At 42.3% G+C, this 25,966-nt stretch overlaps 1 protein-coding gene across 4 annotated transcripts in view; it reads left to right on the top strand.

Moving 5' to 3' along the window:
* Positions 1 to 14,639, top strand: part of SPECC1 (sperm antigen with calponin homology and coiled-coil domains 1) — a 72,885-nt gene extending 58,246 nt beyond the window's left edge. For 2 of the 4 annotated variants that reach the window (XM_086475043.1, XM_086475042.1), the window contains 3 exons: positions 12,729 to 12,845; positions 13,723 to 13,782; positions 14,550 to 14,639. In XM_086475043.1, the coding sequence (XP_086331169.1) occupies positions 12,729 to 12,845; positions 13,723 to 13,782; positions 14,550 to 14,639 (267 nt within the window). The remainder of the gene's footprint in view (positions 1 to 12,728; positions 12,846 to 13,722; positions 13,783 to 14,549) is intronic. The other 2 variants (XM_086475045.1, XM_086475044.1) reach the window with 2 other exon arrangements.
* The last annotated feature ends 11,327 nt before the right edge of the window (positions 14,640 to 25,966 follow it).

Genomic DNA, 25,966 nt, shown 5'->3' with positions numbered 1-25,966 from the left:
GTCTATTACTGTCCACAAATGTATTGTGAAAACACAGAACATCAAGAGGCACTTAACCTGTGATCATTAGAACTGAGGATTGTTGTTTCTGCCACATATACCCCCTCAAGAGAGGGGAGGGAATTGCTACCATGTTAATGAATATGGTTTGCTTAAAAGAACTATTTTCATGCTTTCTTCAACTGCTAGACATCCATCTTATGGCACAGAGGAAAACAGAATCTGAAACAGACTCTTTTCTCCAATGCACAATCATGGTTATTCTTTTTATCAAAGTTATAGTTGCTTTAACAGGACTCGTTTGGGATCCAGTTGTTGAAGAACCACCATCTGTTATAGCAGAGGTATCTGTGCCGTTTTCTTAAGTAGAGGAATGCTAAATAGGAGGAGATGGGGAGTGTTCTAGAACTGACAAAGGGAAATGACTGCTGTATCTCTGAAGATTTTTACGTTTCGTGTATTCCTGACCTGTACGTTCAAGCTGTTGGGTTATATCATCTCCCTGACTATGACAGTGTCAGTATACCAGCTTATGGATAAAGGCAGTGGCATCTTCAGGAGAAGAGGCAGTGGTCCCTATATGAGAGTACTGACACCAATATGAGATGGCAAATAAATTGGTATTGGTCTTATTGGTATTTGTGGGACCAGCCTCAAATGAAATTTCATACCATCTGGAGGAATCTCAACAGCATGGAGAAACTACTAACCAGGGCAATCTTTATGTAGCTTTCATGTTGTACAAGTAGTTCCTGGAAAAAATAATTCCTTTTAATTATTCTGCATAAAATATGCTAGCAACTATGAAGAAAATGATTTATTTGTTTCCATGCCTTATTTGGTGTTATTTGACCTTGCAGTAGGTCCCAGGAACACTGTGCAGTTTTAGAAAGTATGCTTAGGAGTATGTATGAACTGTTTTTAGGGTGATACTCTCTAACATCGTATTGTTTAGACTAAATTAGCAAAATACAAATATCTGTGTGCTCAACCATTCTGAGTATTTGCCTCAAAAGTTGTGAATTGTTTTTTGAAGCTTCCTTTTCTTAAAACACAGATGGTTTTAGGGCTCTGATGAAATCTCCTGATGCACACTGCAGCCTGCATAGTTTCAAGAAATACAGATTGGCATTAAGAGGAGTCTAAATACCTCAGCCTTTCTTTGCTGTATATATTAATAAAAGTCTTTCCTGTATAGTGCCTTAGCTATTCAAAAAGAAGCAAAAAACCCTACCCTGAAGTATTCCTGCTATTATGGCTATTCCAACCTTCAGAGACAGAAATTGGAAACAAATTACTTCCGAACATAACCTAAAAGTCATTAAGTGTAATTCTGAATGCTTTTACGACTGGAAGCATAAAGCTGGTGTATCAGACTATGTAAAAGTTGGTGTGTCTGCATAGTGCTACAGTCTTGATGTAGCAAAGATGCAAAAGCTTAGGGAGAAAAATAAAGGCTGTTGCCGTGTTTGCTGTTTGTCAAGTAATTACAGCAAGAGACGGGTTGACTAGTGGTTTGGCAGTGGATGGTTACATAGGTTTTTACCCTTTTGTGTTCAGTTTAAATTCATGCTAATACTAGCTTTTTGTTTATGAATTTGTGGCTTTCTTTTTCTCACAGGAATTTGCATTCTTTTTCTTTTTGTACTAGACAGTATTTCCTCCATACCCTCTTTGTTCTCAAGCCCTATTCCATGATACTGTCCCCTGCTTTTTCTCATATTTTTTGACTTGTTTGCTGGCTGGCTTAGATCCAGCACAAATTAAGTGTGGCCCAAAGATGTACAAATGCAGATAGGCTGATGAGGACATAATGTATTCCCTTTGGTCAAGTGGTCATGGGGCCAGTGCATTCTTGTTAGGGAGGTGGACTCTCTCTGCTACTAGGACAGCCAGCCAGGATGACTGATTTTTGACTGCTGATGCATCAAGCAGGCATATTCCTGGGGCTACACGTTGCAGGGACCTGCTTTATAGAAGATCCAAAAGCTCCTTCATGGCCAGTTGTACATTAACATGACCATGTTTGACGGTTTCTTCCTTGTTCTGGAAACTAAGGGTTATATTTAGAAACAAGAAGTCTGTTATTTCTTTGTACGTCATTAGTGTGGGTAGTTGACATTATCTTTCTACTTAAGCAACATCAGTCTCAATTTTTTTTTTAAGTCTTGAGTGAGCACTTTGCCTCACTTATACTTCAGTTGTGCAGCGTCTTGGACCACAGAGAGCAAGCAGAGACTATATTGCAAATGCTACCACAGTCGTCAGCGCTGGAGCTCAGGCTGGCAGTTCTAGTAAAGAATCAAAGAGCTGAATGGGACAAAACCCAGGATCAACTCTCTCAACCTCTGAACCTGGGCAGAATATATTTCCTGGGACTTGGCTCATAAAACCGTTGGTCAAACACTTCCTTTGACACTAATATAATGGAGCTTAGTTTTAAAGCCTTGAGAATCCCAGCACAGCTGTGCACTGTCCTAAAGAAATACAGAAAAGAACCCAGTTGTTTCTTAATCACAAGATGTGCACTTGGGTGTAGGAGTGATTCTCTGACCCTTTTCTACATGACTCTTTGTGTCAACAAGCGGCATAAAACTGTTACAATATGTTTCCAAATTCTCAGTCTCTCTCCTATATCAACATTAACCAGGTTTCTATCTAAATATTTAACTAGTCATGAGAACTAGGTAAGTGTTGGCATTCTGTAATTCAGCAGTACACTGAGGCGTGAATGTACAGAATGTACGGGTTTTCTGGCCACCTTTCCAAGTGAGGTCTTTCAAGCAAGAAGGATAGGAGGTAAATCCCATCTGCTGTTACACACGGTTTATGTGCAGCTTGGAAAGGCTGGGTTCCCACAGCACTGTGATCTTGTGTGCTGAAGATCACCAGCAAAACAAGCAACTCCCAGTTTGTGTGATGTGGGTGAAGAGAAATACTGAACAAAACCCCTCCCGATTTAAATGGCAGACATCCATTCACTCTAAGCAGCATTCATGGCAGAGTACCTCTTTTCTGGGGAGGACTGGGAAGATTTCCCTTCTGCCACACCAACCTGTATGCCTGAGATTAGAGGCTGATGGCCAGAGCCTGCTGAGCAAGCAGGAAAAAGCTGTCTGACTTAATATTTACCAATACCATTAATGCAACAAAGTTCTTTAGCGAACAATAACACTTGCCATGAAGTACCATATGCTAGCATATTCCTTCTGTTATGAGAGGATGCACATGCTTACTAAGAGCTCTGCATCCACAGTACTTGTAGCATTTTGACATTTAGAAGTAGGGTAGATGTGCATTGGGTTTTTCCCAGGAAGTCATTAGTATATTCTGTGAGTTTCTGAGAAATCGGTGAAATTTCTGGATGTCTTTGTGTTTCTCTGATTTTTGCCGAAGAGGGGGATGTTGACTTCAGAGAGACTTTTCCCATCTATGCAAAAGTTGAAGGGAGTCTTGGTAATAGCCGTTGAGGTAGCAGGGATTATACTGTGTTTAAATAAAAATTGACAATAAATTGGTCAGGAATTTTGCTCCCAAGTCTGCTTTGGACCATCTTTGTGACCTTGGCAGTCTTGCGTAGGACCATTGCCTGGATTTCCCTAGCTGTTAATATATAGATCATCATATCATATCGCATCGTGTAATTGGATAATGATGAGTTTCAGTAATATTTGAAAAAATGCTCTGATAAAAATTATCAAGGTTGCCCCTTTTTAAGTAATGAAAATATGGGCTTAAAATTGCAAGATATTCCAAATTATTTTCCAGAATAAATGTTTTCTTTTTCTAAATAAAACCACTTATAGCTGGATGTGTACATGCAGTTTCTCTGTATGTCCCAGCTGGACCCGGGGTTGTGTTTGGAAAATAAATGCAGCAGCTGAATCATGGCATGTTGGGAATATTCAGGTTGCTTACCAATGTGCAAGCCCCCTTCACAGTGATGCCAATGCATAAACGTGCCTGTTCAGTGTAGCCAAATAACTTGAGCCAAGCTCTACCTTTTTTCACATAAGAGTCTTTATCCTGTAAACAAACACAAGTCTCTTGATTGGAGGGATAAAATAAACGCCCATGCAGCTCTCTCATGCGTAACTTTCTATCCTGCTGGGTAATTTTAAAAATAGCATTTACATTCTATCCATCCCAAAGTCCAAGACACTTTCCTTGTGTTGCCTGGATGCAATGACAATCAGTGAAAACACTGAATTGATTGGTCACCAGCTGGAACAGCTCCAAACTGTGAATTTAACTGGGAAAGAGCTGAGCCCTGCTGCCTGTTCCATGAATATCCTTTGCTGTGAGACCTCTCCTCACCTTGTTTCCATCCTTTACCATGAGCCTGCTGCAGTCTGCAGCCTACCCCTCTGCCCAGGAATTCCAGGACATGGCTAATCTCTGAACTCTCAATACAGTTAACGAGAAAGCGCTGTGGGAGCGGTCAGCGTGGTCATTAGCAATTCTGCACCAGGGCTCCGGGCAGGAAGTAGCTGGGCTGCTGTCTTGGACACAGAGGGGAGCTAGTTCCTCCCCCTCTCTCTCCCTCCTTCCCCAGAGTATCTGTGTGGTCCTTGGAGCTATGCTGCTGCATCTTCACTCTTGCAGCCTTGGGAATGAAGGAACACAGCCCAGTCTGTTTCTTCTCTGTGGCATTCAGCAGCAGTGTCACTTATATGAGCTGGTGAGAAAATTGATGGAAGTGTTAGTTGTGTAGCAAGCAGGGAGTTGGCTTTCAGCAGGTGAGCGTAACAAGTATAATTTACACTGAAGAGCAGAAGAGAGATGCATAGCAAAACTAAGACTTCATCAATATCTGATGGGAATATTAGAATGAGGAGAACTTGTTAGTTCCTGGTCTTGCTGTGTAATCCACCTCTGCCTCTCTAGGTATAACTAACGCTTGTTTTGCCCACTCACTGGATGTGACAGTGGTGTAAATTACAGAAGTACCAGTCACACTTGTTACATATCTTCTGTCACCATTACCTTATCTCTGAAATGGTGTCCATAAAATTGCTTCTGCTTATACCAGCTCTCATTTGGTCCTGTATGTTTGTGTAATAAATAACCCGCTCCCTGTGAACTCAGCATTATACACGCGCGCTCTCTCTCTCTCTCATGTTCAAGTGGAAGCTGGTGTGCAAAGTGATAAACGAAGACCCAAAATGAGGAATATGCACAAACCCCTGTTACTTTACTAGCCTTTAGTGAGACCTTTGAAGCAGGTGACTTTTAGTAATGAGAATGTTGTCATGGGGTAATTTGCATTCAAAACAACTCATATTGTTTGCCAGGAAACGTTCAAGTGCATTTACTGTGTGTTATGTGCACTGTGCCTGCAACTACTCTCAACCCTTGTTCACCAGAATTTGTTTTCATTTTAAAAAGTAAGTCTTTATGTATAAAAGTGCAAATAAAACCTAAAAAATGTCAACAAACTGTAGTGAAATGTTTGCCAGTCCGCACAGTGCTGAGAGCAGTAGATCTGGTGGGCACAAATGGATGCTATTTGCCTTATTAGGGAGATTATTCATATATATAGTTACAGTGATGATTTCAGTGTCAGTAGTAACTGTTTTTCACCTTGCAAGCAGAGGAAATGGGAGGTCACATAATTACTTTATCATATATTACCCTAAATATCTCCCATTTATTACTACTTTCATTTTTTTATTCTTATGAGAACTTTAACTATAGGAGCACCACATCTCTCTTGTAATCAAAATACCAGAACTAAGCTACCTTGTAGAGGTCGTGGACCTCCTCAATAGCTCATGAAGAAAGAGCTAAGCTTGAAGAGCTCACAGATGATTTTAGAATGGTTTTACAATTTACTCTGAATGATGTCTCTGAGACAACTTCTGTCAGGTGAGCTCATTTTGAGCACAGAACTTTAGAGAGCATCATGCAACCTATTCTTGCCAGTCTGACTCAACTAGCAAAGGTAACAAAGAAAACTGGACCAGCCTGATGTTTTGATATCTTCTCAGAGATAAAAGGAGAGGCTAAAATAGCTGGGAGCTGAAAAATCTGTGTGTAGGATGCATGACAGTAATCTTGTTGAAGTTCCTCTTTTTAAATGTCCCTGCTCCATGTGACTACTATAGTCAACTGATGTTTCATGGTTTTGCAAAAAAAGATGGTCGTAAGCTCTCTTTCTGATGTCTTGTCTGTGCTAAGAAGGCTCATTAATTCACACTTACTGAAGCAAATGATAAGCAGTAAACCGAAGGCAACACCTGCGGCAGCAGTGGAGCAAGGAGCAAACACAACCTAGGACTGTGATGGGAAATGGAGTTTCTTTATAAAAAGGAATGTAGTAAATGGGATAGCCTTTAAAGAGCTGGCACCAGTTCCTTGTCATTTCACTGTGCTGTAGTTACATCATTTAACAGCAATTTCACATAGCATTTTATGTTACCTGAGCTATGTTGTTTCATACACGTGTAACAGCAATGAGATGGATGACTTGCTGACATGGCTGGTAGAAGCGTTAGAAATATGGATGATGGGTACAGAAACAGAAAGTTTCAAAGAAAGGTTAAAACAATTCTTAGGGAGACTGCAGCTGCCTGAACCACATGAGCCAGGGATAGAAGGTCATTTGGCTTCCTTCCCACTCTTGGCTAGCCACTTCATCTCTATACAGTAAACAGCATTGCTGTTCCACAAGTTATTCTAGATTTTTTTTTTTAATCAAGAGACATTACTTTATTGTGTGTTCCGTTTAAGAGAAAAAGATTTGTAAGAGAATTCAGAAAGTTTCCTGGCAGTAGATTGACTAAATGTGATATGCAAATCACATAGCTGTGTGCAATTGTCCAAGTCATCTGGGTGCACCCTGTAATTACAGAAGAATCCAGGCAGTCTTTAATTTTAGGCATTCATGCCTTTCAGCCTGTTAACTGGACCTGACCGCACTTCTAATTCACCCATATTTCCAGTAGATTGCCCAGATGTTTCATATCTTTGCTGGAGCATTTTGGATGAACTGGAGTGTTTTGTTTGCTCAGAAGGTTAGGTCACGATAGAAGGAGCCCTTCTTCACCTGTATTGCTGCTTAAGAGGTATTTAGAACTTGCCTGTCCAGAGCATGAAGCTTCTATGCTTCCTTTGATAGAACCTCTTTGGCTGAAGCCCGCTAACATGTCCCCAGCCAATTGGGGTGTAATAAATCCAAATTAGATTTGCAGTTTCATGCAGCTGTTAAAGATGGATGGGTGTACGTAATCTTTGGAAGTTGCCTTTCAAGGTACCTTGATCAGATTTTACATTAGAAAGGTCAGAGTTCAGATTTGCAGAGAAGTGGCTTCTGAAAAGGAGGTTCCTATTCAGACATCTGTGTCTAAATATAACCACATAAAAGCACTGAGCTGTAAGAGTTTTGGTTTGTGGAGGAGATGTGGGTCTCTGGTTAGTGATAAGCAAGGAAGGATTGCAGAAAGCTGAGCCAGTTAAGGGGAAGCTGCTATTAAAAACAAGGCAATTCCCTTTGTTTATTCAATGTATTTATTTTAACTAGTTCTGTCTTCAGTATGTAAATTTGTATTCTGTATGGGCTGAACCTCAATAATTAGCCACTCTGGCGTGTTCCTGCTGTGCCATTCTGTACCAATGACTTCTGAGAGGTGGGAGGGCATGTTGTATGCTGAGGGGGGAGGGTGGGAAAAATGATGCTGAGGTCATGTTTATGGCAGGCTTTCTTCCACAGAGTTCCAGGCTAGCTTCAAGCTGATTCATGTCTATAATTTATAATTCTGGGTCTTATAGAGAAAAGTATGACTCAGAGAGCCATTGCTGTGGGCACAGTAACATCTGCGTAGTGGGAATATCTTGTGTCAGTATTTTAACACACTCAGGCTGTAATGAAGAGTGTATGATGTCATTGTTGCTTTTTACTGAAGACTTGGTGTCAAAGATCTAGTGAAATCTAATGGTGTGGTTGTTTTTTCCTCAGATAAACAAGACGTTGTTTTCTGTGAGAACAGATCACACAGATTTCCCTGTGTGTCTTTACCATGGCTCTCATAGCGCTCTGTTATCTGCAAGCAAAGGTCCTGTTCCTGGGGTGGGGGGCTAAGGTTAATGACTTGCAGGTGTTCAGACTTGGCCTGCCACTGATATCATAGATAATACATTTGCTCTCTAAATAACATTGCCTGGATTTTTTTTTTTTTACTTTGCTTAATGTCAGGTACTTTAATATTCATCGAAACGAAGCATACTGGGTACTTCAATACTCCCTGTGCTCCCTGGTGTGCTTCCAGATCCCAGTCTCTTAATATTCCCAGTGCATGTGTAGTAGTTCATTTATGAGCTTTCCTTTGAAGTGAATAAACTATTTTCACTGACAAGAAGCCTGGGAACTACACTGGAAATAGTTTAGTCTGGACACCTCTGTGTTCTACACAGTACTCTACCACTATCCCAGCAAACTTCGTACCCTCACATCTTTCCATGCTCCTTTTTGCCACTCCACACAGGGTATGTAAAGATGGATATGTCGTCATGCTACAAAACACCCCTCTTCTGGCCTGACTTTCATGTTCTTTCAAGATTTTCAACTACACCACCCCCACCTCCCCAGTTATTTTCTTAGCAGCACCATGGAAGGCCGAGGCCAAGTGCTGGGTATGGATATGGTATGTCTGCTCCAAAGGAAGGCAGTGATCCTGAGCGCTGCAGGCCTGAGCTACTCGGCACCCCTTGAGCCGTGGGCCAGGGGTTAATCTCTGGTGCAGACGTCTTGAGCAGTGCGGATCCACTGTTGGCATGCTGAAGCTGGACATTGGGGTCCTAGTGACCATAAGACAGCGAATTTTTCACCCTGCCTAATGAGCAGTAGGACTCTGTTTGTTCTGCAGTCCCTATTCCATTTTCATATTTCTCTCTACATTCATTCTGCGTACGCTCTGATGGTGCACCTTCCTCCTAAAGGGTGCCGTCCTATATGGGTTAACTTCTAAGCATCTCATGAGAAGCCACACGGAGTTTTTTCAGAGCTTGGGGTGGGGGTTCTGCTGTAAGCCCACTGGGAGACAGATAAATCACCGAACTCCATCCTGCAGTTTGGAAGTGTACATTAACCACCAGCATGTGCACAAATAGCTCCCATATATTCATGGACTGTGTGTTGAGGAATAGAGAGGTGTGGCACAAAGACTGAGACAGGTTCCACTGCCAAGATAATCAAGAGACGTGAATAGTTTCCAAGGTGTTCATTCCCTAAATTGTTTTCCTTTTTTTTTTTTTCTTTCCCCTGGCTTCAGTGGAGGCCGAGATCTTCTGAGAAATCAGAGTGCCTATATTTTGACTTAATTCCTCTTGGTGTGGTGTAGTGGGAGGAATTACAAATAAAGCTGCAGTGCAGCAAAACACAGAAAATCACTTTTCATTTACCTGACTTTGTAATGAAAGTTACAAATGTAAATGAAAATTACTTTTCATTTGTCCTTACATCCGAAATCGAAAAGTAGTTAATGTAGAAACCAAGATGAAATGGCAGGGAGGGGTTTATACCATATATGAAATTTGTTTAGCAGAAAAAACCACAATTCACTGGTGTTTGTTGGATGTGAAAATGGCAACTAAGTGGTTTGGAGTATGTCTAAGTGTTTGTTGTTGTACTATTAACTGAACAGTTGAGCTGAAACTTCAAACATTCATTTTGGTTTGCATTTAGGACAAAAGTTAAGTTTTGAGTTCATTTGCTCTCTCAGTCATGATGTACCACTTTGCAGTAGATTTCATCTGTGGTTAAAATATTGTCAGCAGAACCCCATCCTTGAACTTTTGCTTGTTTGTAAGACTTGGATTCAAGAATTACTGAAGATGATTGGTTGGACATTGCTGTTGGAGATGGGAGGATTTTTGGACCTTGTTCTGATTTTATTGTAGACATTAGCACTTCTCATCTCTAGATGTAGTTGGATGAGAGGAGGAGAAGAGTTTTAGGTATAGTTAAAACTACAAAGTCAAGTAAAATTATCAAACTGATGCTGGGCTGGTGAAATACCGTAGGAAGGAACAGCTTTGTATCTCCTGTGTATCTCATAACAGCGTCATGAAAACGAGGATAGGATGTAATGCTTGTTTGTTACTGTTCCCATGGCCTTTGGCGGGGGGGGATTGACCTCTCCATTTTCCATTTCTATCATACAATATAAAATGAGAATATTGGCATTTGATGGTAAGGTATTTGCACATAAAATATATTGGCCTCAGTAAAAACACTTCTGTAATGTGTCAGTCAGTCCTTTCACACTAACTGCAGATTGATAAATAGTAACTTGTTCATCTGAAATGTCAAGAAAACAAGAGTAATCCAGCTTCAGCCAGTTCCCCAACACAAAGTTGGGCTTGCATGGTGCAACTTTATGGATTAGGCAAAGCCAAGACAGCTTTCAGAGCAAAGTATTTTTTTTCTTGTATGGTATTCTGCCTCTACATCGCTTTTCTTTTATCTCCATTGACAGATGTTCATAGACCAAAATACAATGTGGTGGCCAGCGCAGTGCGGTAATGTCTGCTGCTGATGGCCTGCTTTCTGAGCCCATTAAATTTGTAGATTTATTACAGCCAGAGTACTTTAACCTGAAATATTCTCTACTGCTTCAATTTGAGTCATGTTTTGTTATGGACATTTATTACTAATCTGAAATCCTGTCTGACTGGCCAAAGTCTGGATTGGACAACTAATCAATGAGGCATCGTAAGTGAAGAGCATATGCTAAAATACTTCCTGTCTGGGTTTTAGTGCGTCTGCATTAGCTTTTGTATGAGAGATGCACTAAAAGCTTTGTCTTTTGGGGAATCTTGAAAGAAACCGGAAAATAGCTAAATAAAGAAAACGAAGTAGCAGAGAGTCCAGGTTGAAGTTCAGCACACAGGAAGATGTGGCTGGCGAGAATGATTTGAGGGTAGCTCCACACCTACCGTAGTGTGAGAGATGGTGCAGTACCATCGTGCCCTGGAGCCTTCCATGCTCCCGCAGCTGTTACTTTTCTAAACAATATCACTGGGTTGTGTTCTGGTTTTATCTGGTATTTGGAACTACAGCTGCCACCGCAGCAGCAAAACTTAACCATGAGAATTCCTTAGTGTGCTGGTATGGCTGCTCAGAGCAAGCAAGAGCATTACAAAGGTCATCTTGTTCACGGGATCGGAACTGGGCAACAAGCATATGTTTGAGTACAGCTCTGCCTTGCAAGAGAATCCCTGTGAAGAAGCCCGAGTGCCCTCTGTACCCTCAGTAATCTTTGTATTTTAAAGGAGTACTTTACAGATGGGCTGATTTTAAAATATCCATTTCTGTAATTGCTCAAATCCACCCGTTGAGCATAGCACATTCTGGACTTCAGTGGTCAAGTGGTCAAGGTTTCTTCTGTGCGCCTGAGTGCATCCTTGTAATAACTTATGTGACTGGCAAAGAAGAGTCCCACTGTCTAGCAACAAGGGGAAGGAAGAAGTTTTTTGACCATTTAAACTCACAACCGTATTAGACTATTTCTTTCAAAATGTTTCCTTTTCACTGCCCTTCTGTTGGAGCTGGCAGTGGTTGGGAGTGTTTCTACAGACAAGTCAGAGATTTTTCTAGCTCAGCTTTGAGGTTTCAATTGGGCGTTTTATTAATATACCCATGCCTCCTGAAACGTTGCTTCCTTGAGCAAACTCAGCCTTGTTGTCATGTTAAGAAGTGTGTGAAGACAGGATTGAAAGGTTTCTGTATGTTTCTGTTCCATAGGGATCTTGTATTGTACTTGTTAACGGTGACACAGCCACATTTGTATGTCAGTGACTGTGGCAGTAGGAGAGTGAGCATCAGGAAACCTCTCCTTGACTGCTTATAGCTCATTCTGTGAATTAGGGTAGATGATTAAATTTTATACCTCAGACTTCCCATTCTTTACCTGCCTTTTGTTAAGTGCTCTGTGATGTGCAGGCGAAAGGTGCTGCATTGATAAAGAGTGTGAGAACGCAGGCATGCGTTCAGGCAGATGACTCTGAACTGGGCACATCTGCCCAGCTCTTGGAAAGACGCCCATTCAGCCGTTGCTGTTGCCGAGTTTGAGCTTCCCTCTCACGTACAAGTAAGCATATTCTTTAGTGCTTGAAGACTTGTTTCATCAGATTGGTATCGCTTTTGATAAGAGGTTGAATCAAGTAGTCATGTTAATTATACATTCTCATTAAAGCATGTATCTGCTGTGCAAATCAGAAGGCTAACAGTGGTCAAATACACTGGGACACTGCCTCACCGTTCTACAAATCCACCTCTCCGTTACACAACCTGAGACAAAGAAGCATGAAATCAATTACAAAACATTTTAAAATATCGGTACCTTCTGTTATAGGTGCTAGAGAAATCCTATTTCTGCCATTCTGTAATCAAAAGGGACCAGATAAAGTCCTTCCTCCTGCCAGCACAGGAAAATTGCAGCTGCAGCGTGTGCTGCACATGGAGAGAGCATTGGAGAGAGCCTCTCTGTTCGGGGCCTGATGTGAAAAACATGCAACTCCTTAGTAATCCCTTATCCAGGACTTTAAAACTTGCCATCCTACTTGGGATCTTTCTACTTGACATGAAAAAAGAAAGGGAGAATGGAAAATGCAAACCTATGTTCCTTTAATATTCTGAAGTTTTGTTTCATGACTGCATAAAAACTGTTGTTTGGAGATTTTTTTGTTGTGTGGCACTGTTCAAGGATAGTTCATGTTTTTTCTTACAGAATATTGATATTACCAACTTCAGCAGCAGCTGGAGTGATGGGTTGGCCTTCTGTGCTCTCCTGCACACGTATTTGCCTGCACATATTCCTTACCAGGAGCTCAACGGCCAAGATAAAGTAAGTGGTGTTGTACCTGTTCCTGCACTATTTGCAGAATTCATGGTGAACATTATCTGTTTTGATGGATATGTGGTGGAGACACAGTGTTGCAAGATCTTGATTGACAGAAAATAAGTAGATGGGAGCAACAGTAAGAGACAATTGTCTGTGGAGAACTTACAAAGCAAACAGACTGGGTGAAAAGGGGAAGAAAACCCACGGTGAGCTCCCAGAGAGAAATGCAGGGACTACTGGATAAAAAGTTAGTGATAAGTTGCCTGAATCCAGTGAGGGCTGTGGATAAACATGAGGACAGCATCTGTTTTGAAACACTAAAGCATTTCTGGACTCTTGAGTTAGCAGCACACTTTAAAATTGCTGGATCAGTAGGCAGACACATCATTCATTGAAGTACTCAGCAATGTATCTAAAAGTCAGACCATGTCAGCACATTCCAAATGTGTTAAGACCCTCACAAAGGGGAGGAACCTGGATTTACTTCAGACAGCTAGTATCTACTACAATAAGGATTATAGTATATACAGGAATGCCTTATATTAGTTAACACCTCTTCAGAAACTTTTCGGTCATAATAAAGACAGAACCGTAGTGTGGTTTTTTGCCCAGTTTCAATCAGTTTCACAAGAACCTAGTTGTCAGAAATAGAGGGCTGTAGCTTGGGCAAAAGTAGATGAGCTATTCAAAGACAAAGAACTTGTTTCTGAGTATACCTTACTAATACAAAAAAGTTGCTGTGTGACAGTATTGAATCTAGTGTTTTTCAGTTTTCAAATATACCTGCTCACTTAAACTTACTGATGAACCAGATGCAAGGTAGGGTTCAGGAACCATACTTTGATGATAATCCTTTTGAACTTTTGGGTTTTTTTTACAGAAGAGAAATCTGCTGTTAGCATTTCAAGCTGCTGAAAGTGTAGGCATCAAACCCAGCCTGGTGAGTAACCTCCTTTGAGCAAGGGAAGATTTGCTGCGTACACCATGCCAAAGCCTTTGTTGCCATGTGGCCAGTCAGTCAACTTGCCCTGAAAATGTTCACGTAGTGCTAGGGAAGGCTGCACCACCATCTCTGAAAGTTCCTAGTGTTAAGAGAACTTCCAGGAAGGATTTGTAGAATCATAGAATTAATATAATTTGAAGGAACTTCTGGAGGTCATCTAGTGTTGAAATGAGAGTATTGATTATGTCCTCCTTTTGGAAGCTGGTGCCAGATGATTCCTATTTTCATGGGCAGACTTGCTTGTTAGACCATTTTGTTTTAGTGTTTTAAGAGACAGCGGGATAGTTTGTTAAACTGTTTAAAAAGCCTTTTCTAAAAATCAACAATACGATGACAAGGAAGAGGTGAGTTTAATATGAAGGAAAAAATTTTACAGGGTTCATGAGCTAAGTAAAGAACCACAGACATGCAAAGAAGCAGCAATTTAAATGAAGTTATATAGAGAACTGATCTTTGATAGCAGATGGAAGAAATCTTTTCAGAATGTAAAATGCATGTGGCTGGTTAACTAGTTTGTTAACGAGTTTCAGAGCTGCACTAGGCCAGTAGATCATTCCCATGGGCTTTTATACGGTTATGTGGCTTTAAGGAGCTCTGGAATGGAAGCAGTAGTGGTGTTGGGTAGCCCCAGCTACCAGAGGACCCAGTGATGTTGCTAGCGGTGGTGCTTGACTAAGTTTTGACGATGTGTCTGTCCTACGCAGGAACTCAGTGAGATGATGTACACAGACCGGCCAGACTGGCAGAGTGTGATGCAGTACGTCGCCCAGATTTACAAGTACTTTGAGACCTGAGATGCAGAGCAAGAGGTGGACAGAAGTGGGGAAGAGAACAAAGAATGCTACAGATGCACTTGATCACTTTAAAAATCCACTTGCTCCTCTTCCACAACCAGCCTAAGCTCTTAGTTTGAAAGAAAGCTCTTCCATATTTTTGATTACATCTGGGACTGCAACCAAATAAATATCCGTTGTCCGTCTATACAAACCAAATTAATCTGTAATTTTATTCCCACGTGGAAATTGCAAAGCATTTTCGAACACGCATGGGATATTTCTGAAGAGGATCCCTTGTGCTAAAGAATGTTTGCCTCAAACCAGACTCCACCAACAGGAGACCTGCTACAAAATGAAGTTTTAAATCAGTGTGGACTGTGCTGGCACTCAAGGGAGGCTGGGAGATTCATATTAGTACAAAAGCTCACAAAAATGCTCTTCTTGCCAAAACATGCTTAACTCGTCCCAAATACATATTACTTTCTTGCCTCCGTATATTTTTATAAAACATCATGACAGATGCACTTAAGCGTGTAGAACATTAACCTGAGTGATTCTCACACGTCTGACCCAAGAAGTATACTAGTTCACTTGTCATAGCTTAACCAGCGGGATAATTACGGGATCATTTGTAGCTCAGAAACCATACTTTGTTCCATCACCAGTTAGGGAAAGAACTGTTAAAGATCCTGTTAGGTGCTGGGATTCCATTTCAGATCAAACAGAAGTAATCTCTTTGAGGAAAAATAGGTTTATTACTACAACTTCATTACTTGATTACTACGGGAAGCCAGAGCTTGGTTTCCCAGCTGACTGTGCAGGCACAGTTATCACAGGAATATTGCAAAGGCGATTTAGTAGCTTTAGTTTGCAGCGTGCCAGTAATCAGGTGGTGACTCTCTAAGCAATACAATGACATCTCAGTAGTTCCTATTTTTGTAGATTGAGTGGAATAACTTCTTCCTTCTGTGTTGAGCCTGTATAATCAGCACAGGTATGTGATTGCTGTGTGGAGGCATGGATCTTGAGACAGCCTGTGCCCTGCCCAATAAAACAGAGTCCATAGGGCACTGCTGTACGCTTGGAAGCGATGTTACCCTGTGAAGGAACACAGTAGCGTATCAGTGGGAGATGCCACTCCACAAGTTACAAAGCACGTAACTAGAACCCCTCTCTGTGTCGTGGAAATCTCTAAGGCGCCAGAGAATAGCTTTCCAGCTCAATAATACTGTTAAAAAAATGTCTGAAAGGTACTGTTTAATTTCCATTACACCCTTTCTCTTATTTCACCTCGTGAAGTTAAATTTTCTGTTTGTTTCCAAGGATAGCAGGATCAAACAGACTGCTTCATTTCTTCTAGGAGCGGGTCTTGGAGAGCATGCGTTGTACAGGACCTCGTAGAAGGCTGCCTAGCTGCTTTAGATGATGCTGGTAGAAGAAAGTTGTTGTTTAGTTGGCATGTTTAACCCTGTGACCAGACTCGGTGCTTTGTGGATGTTAATCGTAGGGAGCTAGGGATCGTTTCTCTCTTACAAACAATAATAGTGCGTGCTCACTGCTCTTAACTCGTGAAGAAAGGCTCATGAAACGGAAACAAGTGATTTCACCGAAGAAATTTGGTTTCAGGTTTTCTGGGGCTTTGCAGGTGGCTGATTTCAGCCTCTGGCTTCCCCGTAGTGCTTTGTTGTTTGGGGTTTTTTTTAATATTTAATTACTAAATAACCTATTTCAGACTGGTTTTCTCACAGCAAAATACAGGATTAAGGCATAGATGACAGTGGTCAGGGTCAGTGAGTGTATTGAACAGAAAGGAACGTGGTCTGTGCCTATTTTGCAGGAGGAGAAAAGCATCACTTGCTCTTAGTTTTAGCCTGACATTTATTCTAATCCATCGCCCCCAGGAAAGTCTGATTCCAGTCTTTTGAGAGTCTGTGTAATAAAAAAGGACGGTGGCGTGCACTTACAGTGCCCTTGCACTCTTTGTGTCACCCCGTACTGTGAGAAAGCAGTTGCAAATGCTGGCCAGAGTTATTTCTTTCCAAGAGAGCGCTTTCTAGATTGAATTAACTCTCCAGTATTTTTCAGCATACACTCTGCCATCCCTAGAGAACATAGGATGAGTTGCTCTAAGTGTTCTCAGATACAAGCCTCGTGTTACATGATAAGATGGAACAGAAAAATAGCTGCTAAGCAGAGTTCATTTAGGAAGGCCGTCACACTGCAGAGCTCCATTGCCTTGTGGATGCAGCAGGCTCTTTTCCCTTGAGGTACCCGTTGGCAGAGATCCCAATTCTCTCCAGCGGGCTGTAGTTCAAAGCGTAGTGAAGTCAACACAGAAAATTCCATATTCCTCAGTGGGCTTTGGATCGGGCAGTTGCAGGGATGAGAAAAACTCTTTTTAATTCCCAGTGTCTGGTAAACATTTCAAAGTCAGAGGGCTCCACTTGATCTAAAAAAGAAAGATAATCTTAACCCTCTGGTCACTGGAAGTGTGTGTTCCATGTGACTGTCAGATGTACACGAAATGTGTATGTTATCTGGTGTGTCAGTGTCATTTGCTTCAAGCACTGTTCTGACATTTGTTCTAATCTGTTTCTCCAAGGCTCACTCTAACCTTACAAACCATTCTGTTTGATCTAGTAGCTGGTTTTTTCCAAATGATTTTTGCAAAGCAATGTTTCTGTCATCTTTTTGCAGCTTATTCTCCTGTGCCACCCAGTAGCATAGACCAAACACTAATTCTACCCACTTCTAGAGGTATATTCTTTAATAATTTTTACTTACCTAGGGGTTAGAACAAGGAGCTGTCTCTCGGTAGGGAAGATAACTCAATTTCACCATTTGCTCGATGTTACTTTCCAGTCCTCAAACCTGCAAAACGTCTCACTTTGAAATGCTGATACTTTGAGACTGAGAGATGCTCTTCCAGATTATATTTTTGAGATTAAGAACATTTTTTATTTGTTCATTTAACTGTTACAGTATTGTGTATTTTTTCTTCCTTTGAATCTTGCGCAGTTTTATTTCTAGACCTGGATTTTCAGAAATTACTGTTGTTTCTTCATGCTGCCTTAAAATTTGAATATGAATTTAGATTCGACCCATACAAGGTGCTGCAGACCAGCCTGGTTTTCAGAAAATCTACAGGTCCTGGTAAGACATCTCAAATTTGAACTGCAAAATTAAAAGTTCTAGCTGCCTTTAAAATTACAGTTTGTTAATTAAGCTAAGCTAGAGGGTATAGGGATAGTCTTCACAGAAGTTCTGAGAATCCTCTGAAAATGTCCTAGAATAGAACACGTGATGACATGACATGGATGGTATAATGTGTTGTATCAGTAACAGTTTGCCTAAATGGCCTAAATCCTTTCTGACTTTGCCTCTTAGGTGTAATGGATCTTTCCCTGATGCAGGCAGATGAAATCTTGCCACCATATGCTCCCTAAAAATACAGTCACTCTTAAACATACCTGCACATGCTTGTGTGTGTATATTGGGTAGTCTGTTGGACTACAAGAAACCAAATAGCTGATTTTGGATGAGCACGTGAGAAGAACGGTTAGGATGGGGATTTCAGTGAAGTTCCACGGAGGAGTGTCGCATCGTGTGACTGTTGTACTATAGCTGTTAGAGAGGAAAGGAGACTGAAGTGTGAAGGGTATGCAGTCTGACTCCCAGAATTTCTGGCGAGTCGTAGAAGGTACAAATTGTTTCATGGCTTGGGAAGGTACAGAGGCGTTGAGAAGCGAGCCCAGAGTCAGCCCTCTAGGAAGGTTTTCTAGAAAGGCTGATGAGCTGTTTCTGAAAGTGCGCAATGAAACCGAACGGAGCGAAAGTCCAGCGTGTGAGGAGAGGGGCGTATATGGGACATACGTACCTGGGCCTTTGTGGGCAGCAAAGGACATCAGCTTGAGCGTCCTTACTGACTGACATCTTGAGTGGCATTTCTCCTAAGAGTGCAGCCTGGGGTGGATCTCAGAAGATGAGGAGGGAAGAGAGCACAGAGCTTGCTGCCTTTGCCTGTGCCCGTGAAATGTGTGTCACGGAAATGCAAAGGGACAAAGATTTCCCGGTTCTTCCTGTGCTGCAGCAAGGCAGCCGTGCTAAGCAGAGTGATTTTTGACTTAGGCACATTCTCCAGTTTCCTTTCAGTGAGACGCATTCTCTTTGAGTTTTGGCAGGTTTTCTTGTTGTAATTTAAAGTTGTGTTTACAGGTTTTCTCTATGATTTTTCTTGTTTTCTGTGTGCAGCCAGTTATGTGCAAGCTTTTTGTCCAAACCAAGTAAGTGCACGCTGGCAGAATAATTGGTTCCTCCCTGTTTGATTCCTGACCTGGAACTCTTCAAATCTACCTTTTTGCTTCACAGACTTTCCCCTTTCCTTGGCAATGAAAATACAAGCGTTGGCTCATTAGTTTGTTCGTACCTCCCTCATCTTTCTGTGCTTATGGTACCAGGTCTTCCAGCAGGAAGTATCTGACAGGGCCAGCTGTTTGCAAAGCTGTGCCTTGTGTATCTGACGAAAGGCAGAGTCTGTGTGGGGTGAGATTATGCATTTTCCTGTCAGAAGAGGGCTTTTGCCTAAAAAGACTCAGGGCACTGAGCATTAAGACGTTTTTAAACCCAGCAATAACTTCTGCTATGCTAGTCTGTATTGGTTTTTACCAACTCCAGTGCCATTTAGACTCACTCACCGATATGGTGTAGGATCAAGCGTATAACTGAACCGCAATTAACGTTTTTCCTAACTGATGGTCTCTACGTTTTTGACTTGCACGTGTGCCAAGTTCCACTGGGCAGTGCTGGACACGATGTTTTTATTGATTGTTGGTCCAGGCTTGCGTTTGTCATATGGGATGATCACCTCTAACAGTCGAGTACTTTTAGCTTTCTCTGTTGGGCACAGATGTTACATCGTAATCTAATTTATACAAAGAGCACATTAGAATGTATATACTAGGCATTGCCAGATTTGGACATGCTAATATTTAAAGATTAACATTATTAAAATGTATGATGCAAAAATCTGTGTAATATTTCTAATAAATCTTTTTCTGTTTCTGATGTTTGTTGTAATGTTTCAAATATCTACATACAAGCCGGATTCTTCTGCAGTCTCCTGGGAAGCGGGAACTCATGGTTCATTGATTTTCCTATGCTGGTGGCGGAGAAAATTTGGTCAGAATTTTCTTTTCATAAATACATCAAGTTCCATTTTTTTAAGAAAATTAGATGCATTTAGATGCCTTTCAGAAGATTGTCTTGGGGATAAAGGAGTGCAAGAGATCTCTCAGTTTCTGAAACAAATAGTGTTGAAGAGACAGTAGGAATCATCCTAGTGCAAAGGTAGGAAAGGACACAGAAGAGACAGATAGGTCTCTGCATTAGGAGCTCTTAAATGACTAGACAATTAAGAAAGAAGTAGTCAAAAAGTGGAAGCAAGGACTCGTGACTGGAGTAAGTATAAAAATAAGAAGTCACCAGTAAGCTGAGAGGCAGGAGGAGCTGCAGCTCAGAGAGCACAGTCCACCTGGTAGATAGCGACAGGACATGACACACGGTGCAGAGGATGAGCACGGTACGTGCATAGTGCTGGAGAGAGATTCCTCCGCTCTTCTGTGACACAAACCATCCACGCGTAAGAGACTGAGATCCTACGGGCATGCGGTGGCCAGACCTGGGGCTATTCTGTTTCCCGGGACAGAGAGGACTCGCAGCTGCTGATCCACGTCCTGCAGATGGAGCATCCCCATCTGACCAGTGACGCTGATGGGGAAAATGAAGTTTGTGCTGGAATTTCAAATAGGGCTGTTACGGAAAAGAGGGCAAAGATAACAACTCCCTGTCAAAACCAGAAAGCCAAGCAATGACGCTCATGGTGACATTTATTATAAACACTCCACATGGAGTGCAGGAGGGCTTCCTAAATTCTAGGCTGTATCCCTGGATGGAGTTCCCTTCTCCAGCCGGCACGGAGAGGGCTGTGGAGGCCTGCCTTCGCTGGTGAGGAATTCAGATGCTGTGCTCCAGCCACCATCCGATCTACACACAGAGCTTCCAAAGGTGCTGAGAGCAGATTCTGGAATGCTTTGCAGAGAGGCTGCTTTTATCTCATGATGGTAATGGCAATACTAGAGCAAAAATCGCTGAGTCAGCCAAGAAAACAGGCAGATTAAAAAAAATGGGTGTTTAAATCTCTTCAAGCCTCTCAGGTACATTTGTGTCCAGCTGGGTAGATGAAACCTTGTGGGGAAAAAGTTCTCATTTGCATAATCCAAACTACTTTGCCTTTCCCCACATCACTATCGTGTTTCAGCCCTGAGTTTTTAACGCTGGGCTGATCCTTTCTTATGGCAATGTCACGGGCGAGGTAACGCTGTTTTGATGATTTGTCTGATCTGGGTAGCTTTGTCTCCTGGACAAAGTATTACCATGTGAAATGGCAAACTAGAGTTCCTAATTTTTTGAAGCTGCCACTGCACTTTATTTTGAAGGTTTGCTGTAGCTCTCTTAGAAAACACTAGGCTCAATATTTGCACCTCGGTTGTCTTCTGCAAAGAAATTCTCAGAACCAGCTCTGTCTTGCTGTCTGGAAATCTCACCATCACCAGGACTGCAGGCTCGTATTATGCTTAAAGAGCAGGACTCTGAATACTTAAGTCCATAGGGTGTGTGACCTTGGAATGAGGCAGCTCATGTCTGTCTGTCCGTCTAAATTCCCAATCCTTCGTTGATCTATTTTCTCTATCCTTTTGTCTGTCCTTGTCTTTTTTGGCTATAAAACCTTTGGGGCAACTGCTGTATTTGCTAGGAGATTGTACATCCTCCAGGCAGAAGCTAGAGTTAGTATGCAGTGTAGAATTCATTAATAATCAGACCAGATTGTTTTTGTAATGCTGTGTAGTCCCGATGGGGTGAAATCCTGGCTGTCTAGCCCTGCTCAGGGAAGCTGTGATCTGTCCGTACTCCCCACCTGTATTTGTGACACAAGTAGAAATTGCCACGTAACGTGAGCTGGTTACGGGTTGGCATTCAGAGCTCTGTGTGACTGGCTACTTCATTTCCATCTTCCTGTGACCCAGCCACAGCTTGGCTGAGTCATGAAGTTGGTCATTTCTGTCTGCATGTTGCAGTAACTGCAATAAGTGAGGGGTTTAGCTTTTTTTTTTTTTTTTCCCCATGAATCAAACTGTTGGGTATGCTTTTAGGACGTTATCCTTCATGTCTGGTAGGACCCAGCAATTTTTTGATGGGGATAGACTCTTGAGTCCTGGGATGTGGGAAGGTAAAAATCCTTCCTGCCTTACAGACCAGTGAACAAAAATTGCACAGGATGAGTCTCAGTCCCGTTCTCTGTCTATAAAGAGATACGAATCTCCTGAGACACTGCTCTGATGAGTTAATCTGTTCTTTGTACAGTATGGAGATACCAGTGGGTGGCAAGGTACCTGTTATTGCGGCTACTTTAGTTCATGTTTGCTTTGGTTTTAGACAAATGATCAAACAAGATATCTCTGTTGGCTCTTTAGAAACCTGTCCCCATAATCCTTGCTTGAACTATCATGCTATCACAGAGCGTGACTCAAAGCTTCAGCCGAACAACCACTCATAAAAAATATTTGTGTTAAAATGGATCCACTGCTCTGCTGTGTGACTTCAGGTTACCTAAGCTGTGCCAGTGCCTTTGCCGTGGTAAGTATATTCTGGGAAGCCAGCAAAAATTAACAGCCCGACAATCAGGAGCTACAGTTGGAAAGGATGTGAGAGAGTTGTTCTTTTTCTCAGAATTTGCTGTATTCAGCTATTTGCAGCTATTAATGTCTGTGAATTCCCTTGTTGAATTCCCTTGTTATCTCTCAGAAAATAGAGATAGAAAATTGCTGCTTAGGAACAATTGATTCCAAAGACTCGCTGTCCCTCACTGCCGGACTTGGCGTTTCCACTACTGAGGTAAGCTGTTAGAGGCTTACAGGCTGTGCTGTCTCAACTCTTTTCAGAATATGCTCCAGATGCTTTGATTTATTTGTTGGGAAAAGCTGGATTCTCTGTGGACGTTGTCAGTGAGTAGTACGTGGGGATATATTTGCAAGTGGTTCAGCAAGAGACTGGAAATGAGAGTTGAGGCCAATATTTTCTCAGGATTATTTGTGGCTGGATGTCGATGGGGTGAGATGACAAGATTCAGGACAGCTCTGCTGCTTAGTACGCTTTCATTGCCAAGTGTCTCCTAATGCTTGGAGAGCATAGACTGGGGTAGAAAGAATAATTCCCTTCCTGACTGGTGCACATTCGTCTATTTGAGATGGAGAGGGTTTTGTTTGTTTGTAGCACCACAGTGCCTTTGACCCCATCGTGAACCAAGACCTCTCTGTGCACACACAGCGCTGCTCCAAACATGGATTCCAGCGTTTTGGGGTTCATGTTCAGTTGGAGCCCCTGGCAGAGACAGCTGAAAACAAAATGCGGAGCCCCTGGCAGAGACAGCTGAAAACAAAGTGCCATGAACTGATCTGTATTTGAAGCTGAAGATAATGCAGACAGTCTAAAGCCCAGAATGAGCACTAGGAGTCTTGCATTCCGAAAATGGTCAGAGACCCTCCATGGGAACCAGGGCAGGTGTGCTAGTCACAAACAGGGTTTCAACCTATGTGAACCCATTTGCGGTTCCATGACGTGATGAAAAGGAAACTTTTGTTTTCAGGAAAAGTTTATTAACATATTTTTCAGCCTCCCCCATCTCTGAGCGAATCCTTTCACGTCTTCCCTTAGTCATTAATAACGCTTGTTCTACCTAAAATTCGCAGGCTCCTGATACCTAAATGGATGGGACCTGAGCTCGTGGTTCTGTTGTAACTTCTGAACTACGCTGCTTGCTTACCTCGAGTGGCCGTTCTGACTCCTAGCAGGTCTTCCCAGGGACACTGGACTTCAGAATCCTCAGAGACATCATGCTTTCCAGAGACCATCACCACCAGAATTTTTCCTGGAATAGCAGAAGTTTCTGTAGGGCTGTAGTTCAGGATGGCCATGTTTTCAATTTGGCTTTTTAAAGAGCACATGGCTCGGGCGAAAGGAAATGGGATGTGAGCTGCAGCACGCAGTGAGCAGGTCCTTCCTGACCCCTGTGTTGACCGGCTTCCAGAGCCAGGCAAGAACCTTACCCCATCTTCTTGGGCTGTCCAACTACCGGTGTCACCAGCGTATGTAAAATGATGACTTTGTCTTTCTCCTCTTTTTCAGTTTGCAATAGCTCTAGTGATGTTTGGAGAGGAAGTCAGTGCAGGTGGGCATTGGTTGAGATGTTGTGCTTCGAAGATATAAGCCATAATAGATGGTAGAGAAGCATAAACAATACGAGTAGAATAAGAAGCCTTCCGGATGGAGACTTGATGGGCTGCAAAGGTCAGAACCAGGTGGCTGAAGTCTCACAGGTATATTTTTTTTCAGAATTTGATGCTGGAAAACCAGAGGCATACAGTCTGGGTAGCAGGACCCTGAAGTAAATGTCACCCAGAAAAGATGGCAGTCAGATTATGGGGGCAATCAGTGTTTTTTATTGAGCATAACAGGAAGAAGATGAAAGCTGTAAAATGCCAATGTGGGTAAACATTATTCACGTATCTAGAATGTGAACTGCTGTCCCTTCTTAAGTACATAGCAATGACCGAGGTTTTATCCTTACCCACACACCGTGGGTTTAAGCTGGTTAAAGAGAAAGTAACAAGATTAAGAGAATTAATGTGGGAGCAAGTGCTTTTTCTGTCCTGCTTCACAGACAGCTGTACACCTTCTGTGCAAAGCTCCATTTTACCACTTCTCTTGGCTTAAAAAAAGAAAGAGTATACAACAGTTCAAACCCTTGTTCTACCTTGATGTGCTGTAATTTTTGCCTTCTCAGACAGCTCATCCTTCGCTCTCATAGTAAGCCACTCGCACACTCCAGTCAATGAAGCAAAGAACTCCTCAGGTTAGTGATTCAGCAGGACATACCCAACATTCTCCCAACAGGATCAAGCTCCTGGGAAGTGATTCTGGCTTTTTTGGTTATAAAATGTCTGCTACTTTCATTGCCAAAAAAACCCCTACAGCCAGGGCAGTTACAGGGAGAGCAGTGCACGTGGCCTCTTGCGTATTTGTAATGCAGCTACTAGTGTTTGGTTCAGACAACCCACCAAGTCTGAATAGCACAGCAATAATAATAATATATGCATAGCTCAGCCCGTGAGAGCAATTGTACAGCTGAGGCCCTGGAGAGCCATTCTGCCAAGGGAGAGTTTAGTCTGAAGCTTGCAAAGGAGATAGTAATGTTAATAGTAAATAATATGCCTTGGGATAGTGCTATCAATGTTCCAGCTTCTTCCCCTTCAACTGTGATTGAGACACTGCTTTCATAGCGACTGAGCTAGCAGGGTTTCTGATAAAGTCTTGCAAGGATGGAAGCCACACTAACCGAGTTCTTGGGCTTTAACAGTGTTTAGCACTAGTTTTATAGAGCACTTTTGCCAATCGTTACAGAGACCGGACAAAACACAAAAATCTCCTATCTTTGTGGTGGAGCAGTACCATAGGGTTCGAACAGGTTTTGAGTGCAAAGTCAGCATTTGCTGGCAGCTGAGTGCAGAGCCAGTGGGACAGCAAGGCTGGGCCTTTCCTCTGCACTGGCTGATTGGGATTTTTTGTGTGTATTCTGCAGTTTTCCCTTTGCCACAGCTAAGCTGCCCTTTAACCCCAGAGTGACCTGCACGGATCTGCCCATGAGGGGAAGCTTGCTGTTAGAGGTCGAGGATGGTTTTCAGAGCTCTAGCTGGGACCAAGGACACCACAGGTTCATGCCTTCTCTATATGCTATAGCTGTCTTCTGACGGTTGCAGATAATCATCACGATAGTAATAACAGATATTTACAATTCTTGGTTCCTTCTTGCACAAAGAAAACAGGCTGAAGGATTTGAATTATATCTAGCTTTTCTCTAGAATTTGAGCATAATTCTACAGTCAGAGCAGTTGCGTTGCACCAATTCAAACCTTCTTATTCATTTGGAGCTTCAAATGTCACACTTTTGCATAAAGCCAAATGGCTGTGAACACTTGGGATAACAGCAGTTTCCCTGCCCTGCCAGGGTTTGGCAGGGAGCGGACTCACTTCTCCTTATTGTAGCTGTGAAGTGTTGAGTGGGAGTGAAGCTCTGAGTCAGGCCTGTGGAGCAGGCACTTAGCAAGTTTGTTTTCTTAGGGGCATGAAGTTGTGAAGGTTTTGCCCGCGGAGCAGCTCTAGCTGTGAGTGAAGCAACGGCAGGGTGGCAGCGTGTCCGAATTGCAAAAGGCAGCTCTGCCTGGCCAGCTTCG

Source organism: Leptosomus discolor, chromosome 18 (assembly GCF_034619465.1).
Source record: "Leptosomus discolor isolate bLepDis1 chromosome 18, bLepDis1.hap2, whole genome shotgun sequence".
NCBI classification, from domain to species: Eukaryota; Metazoa; Chordata; class Aves; order Leptosomiformes; family Leptosomidae; genus Leptosomus; species Leptosomus discolor.
The sequence above is the reverse complement of the archived record's forward strand: the minus strand, read 5'-3'. Positions and strand labels throughout refer to the sequence as shown.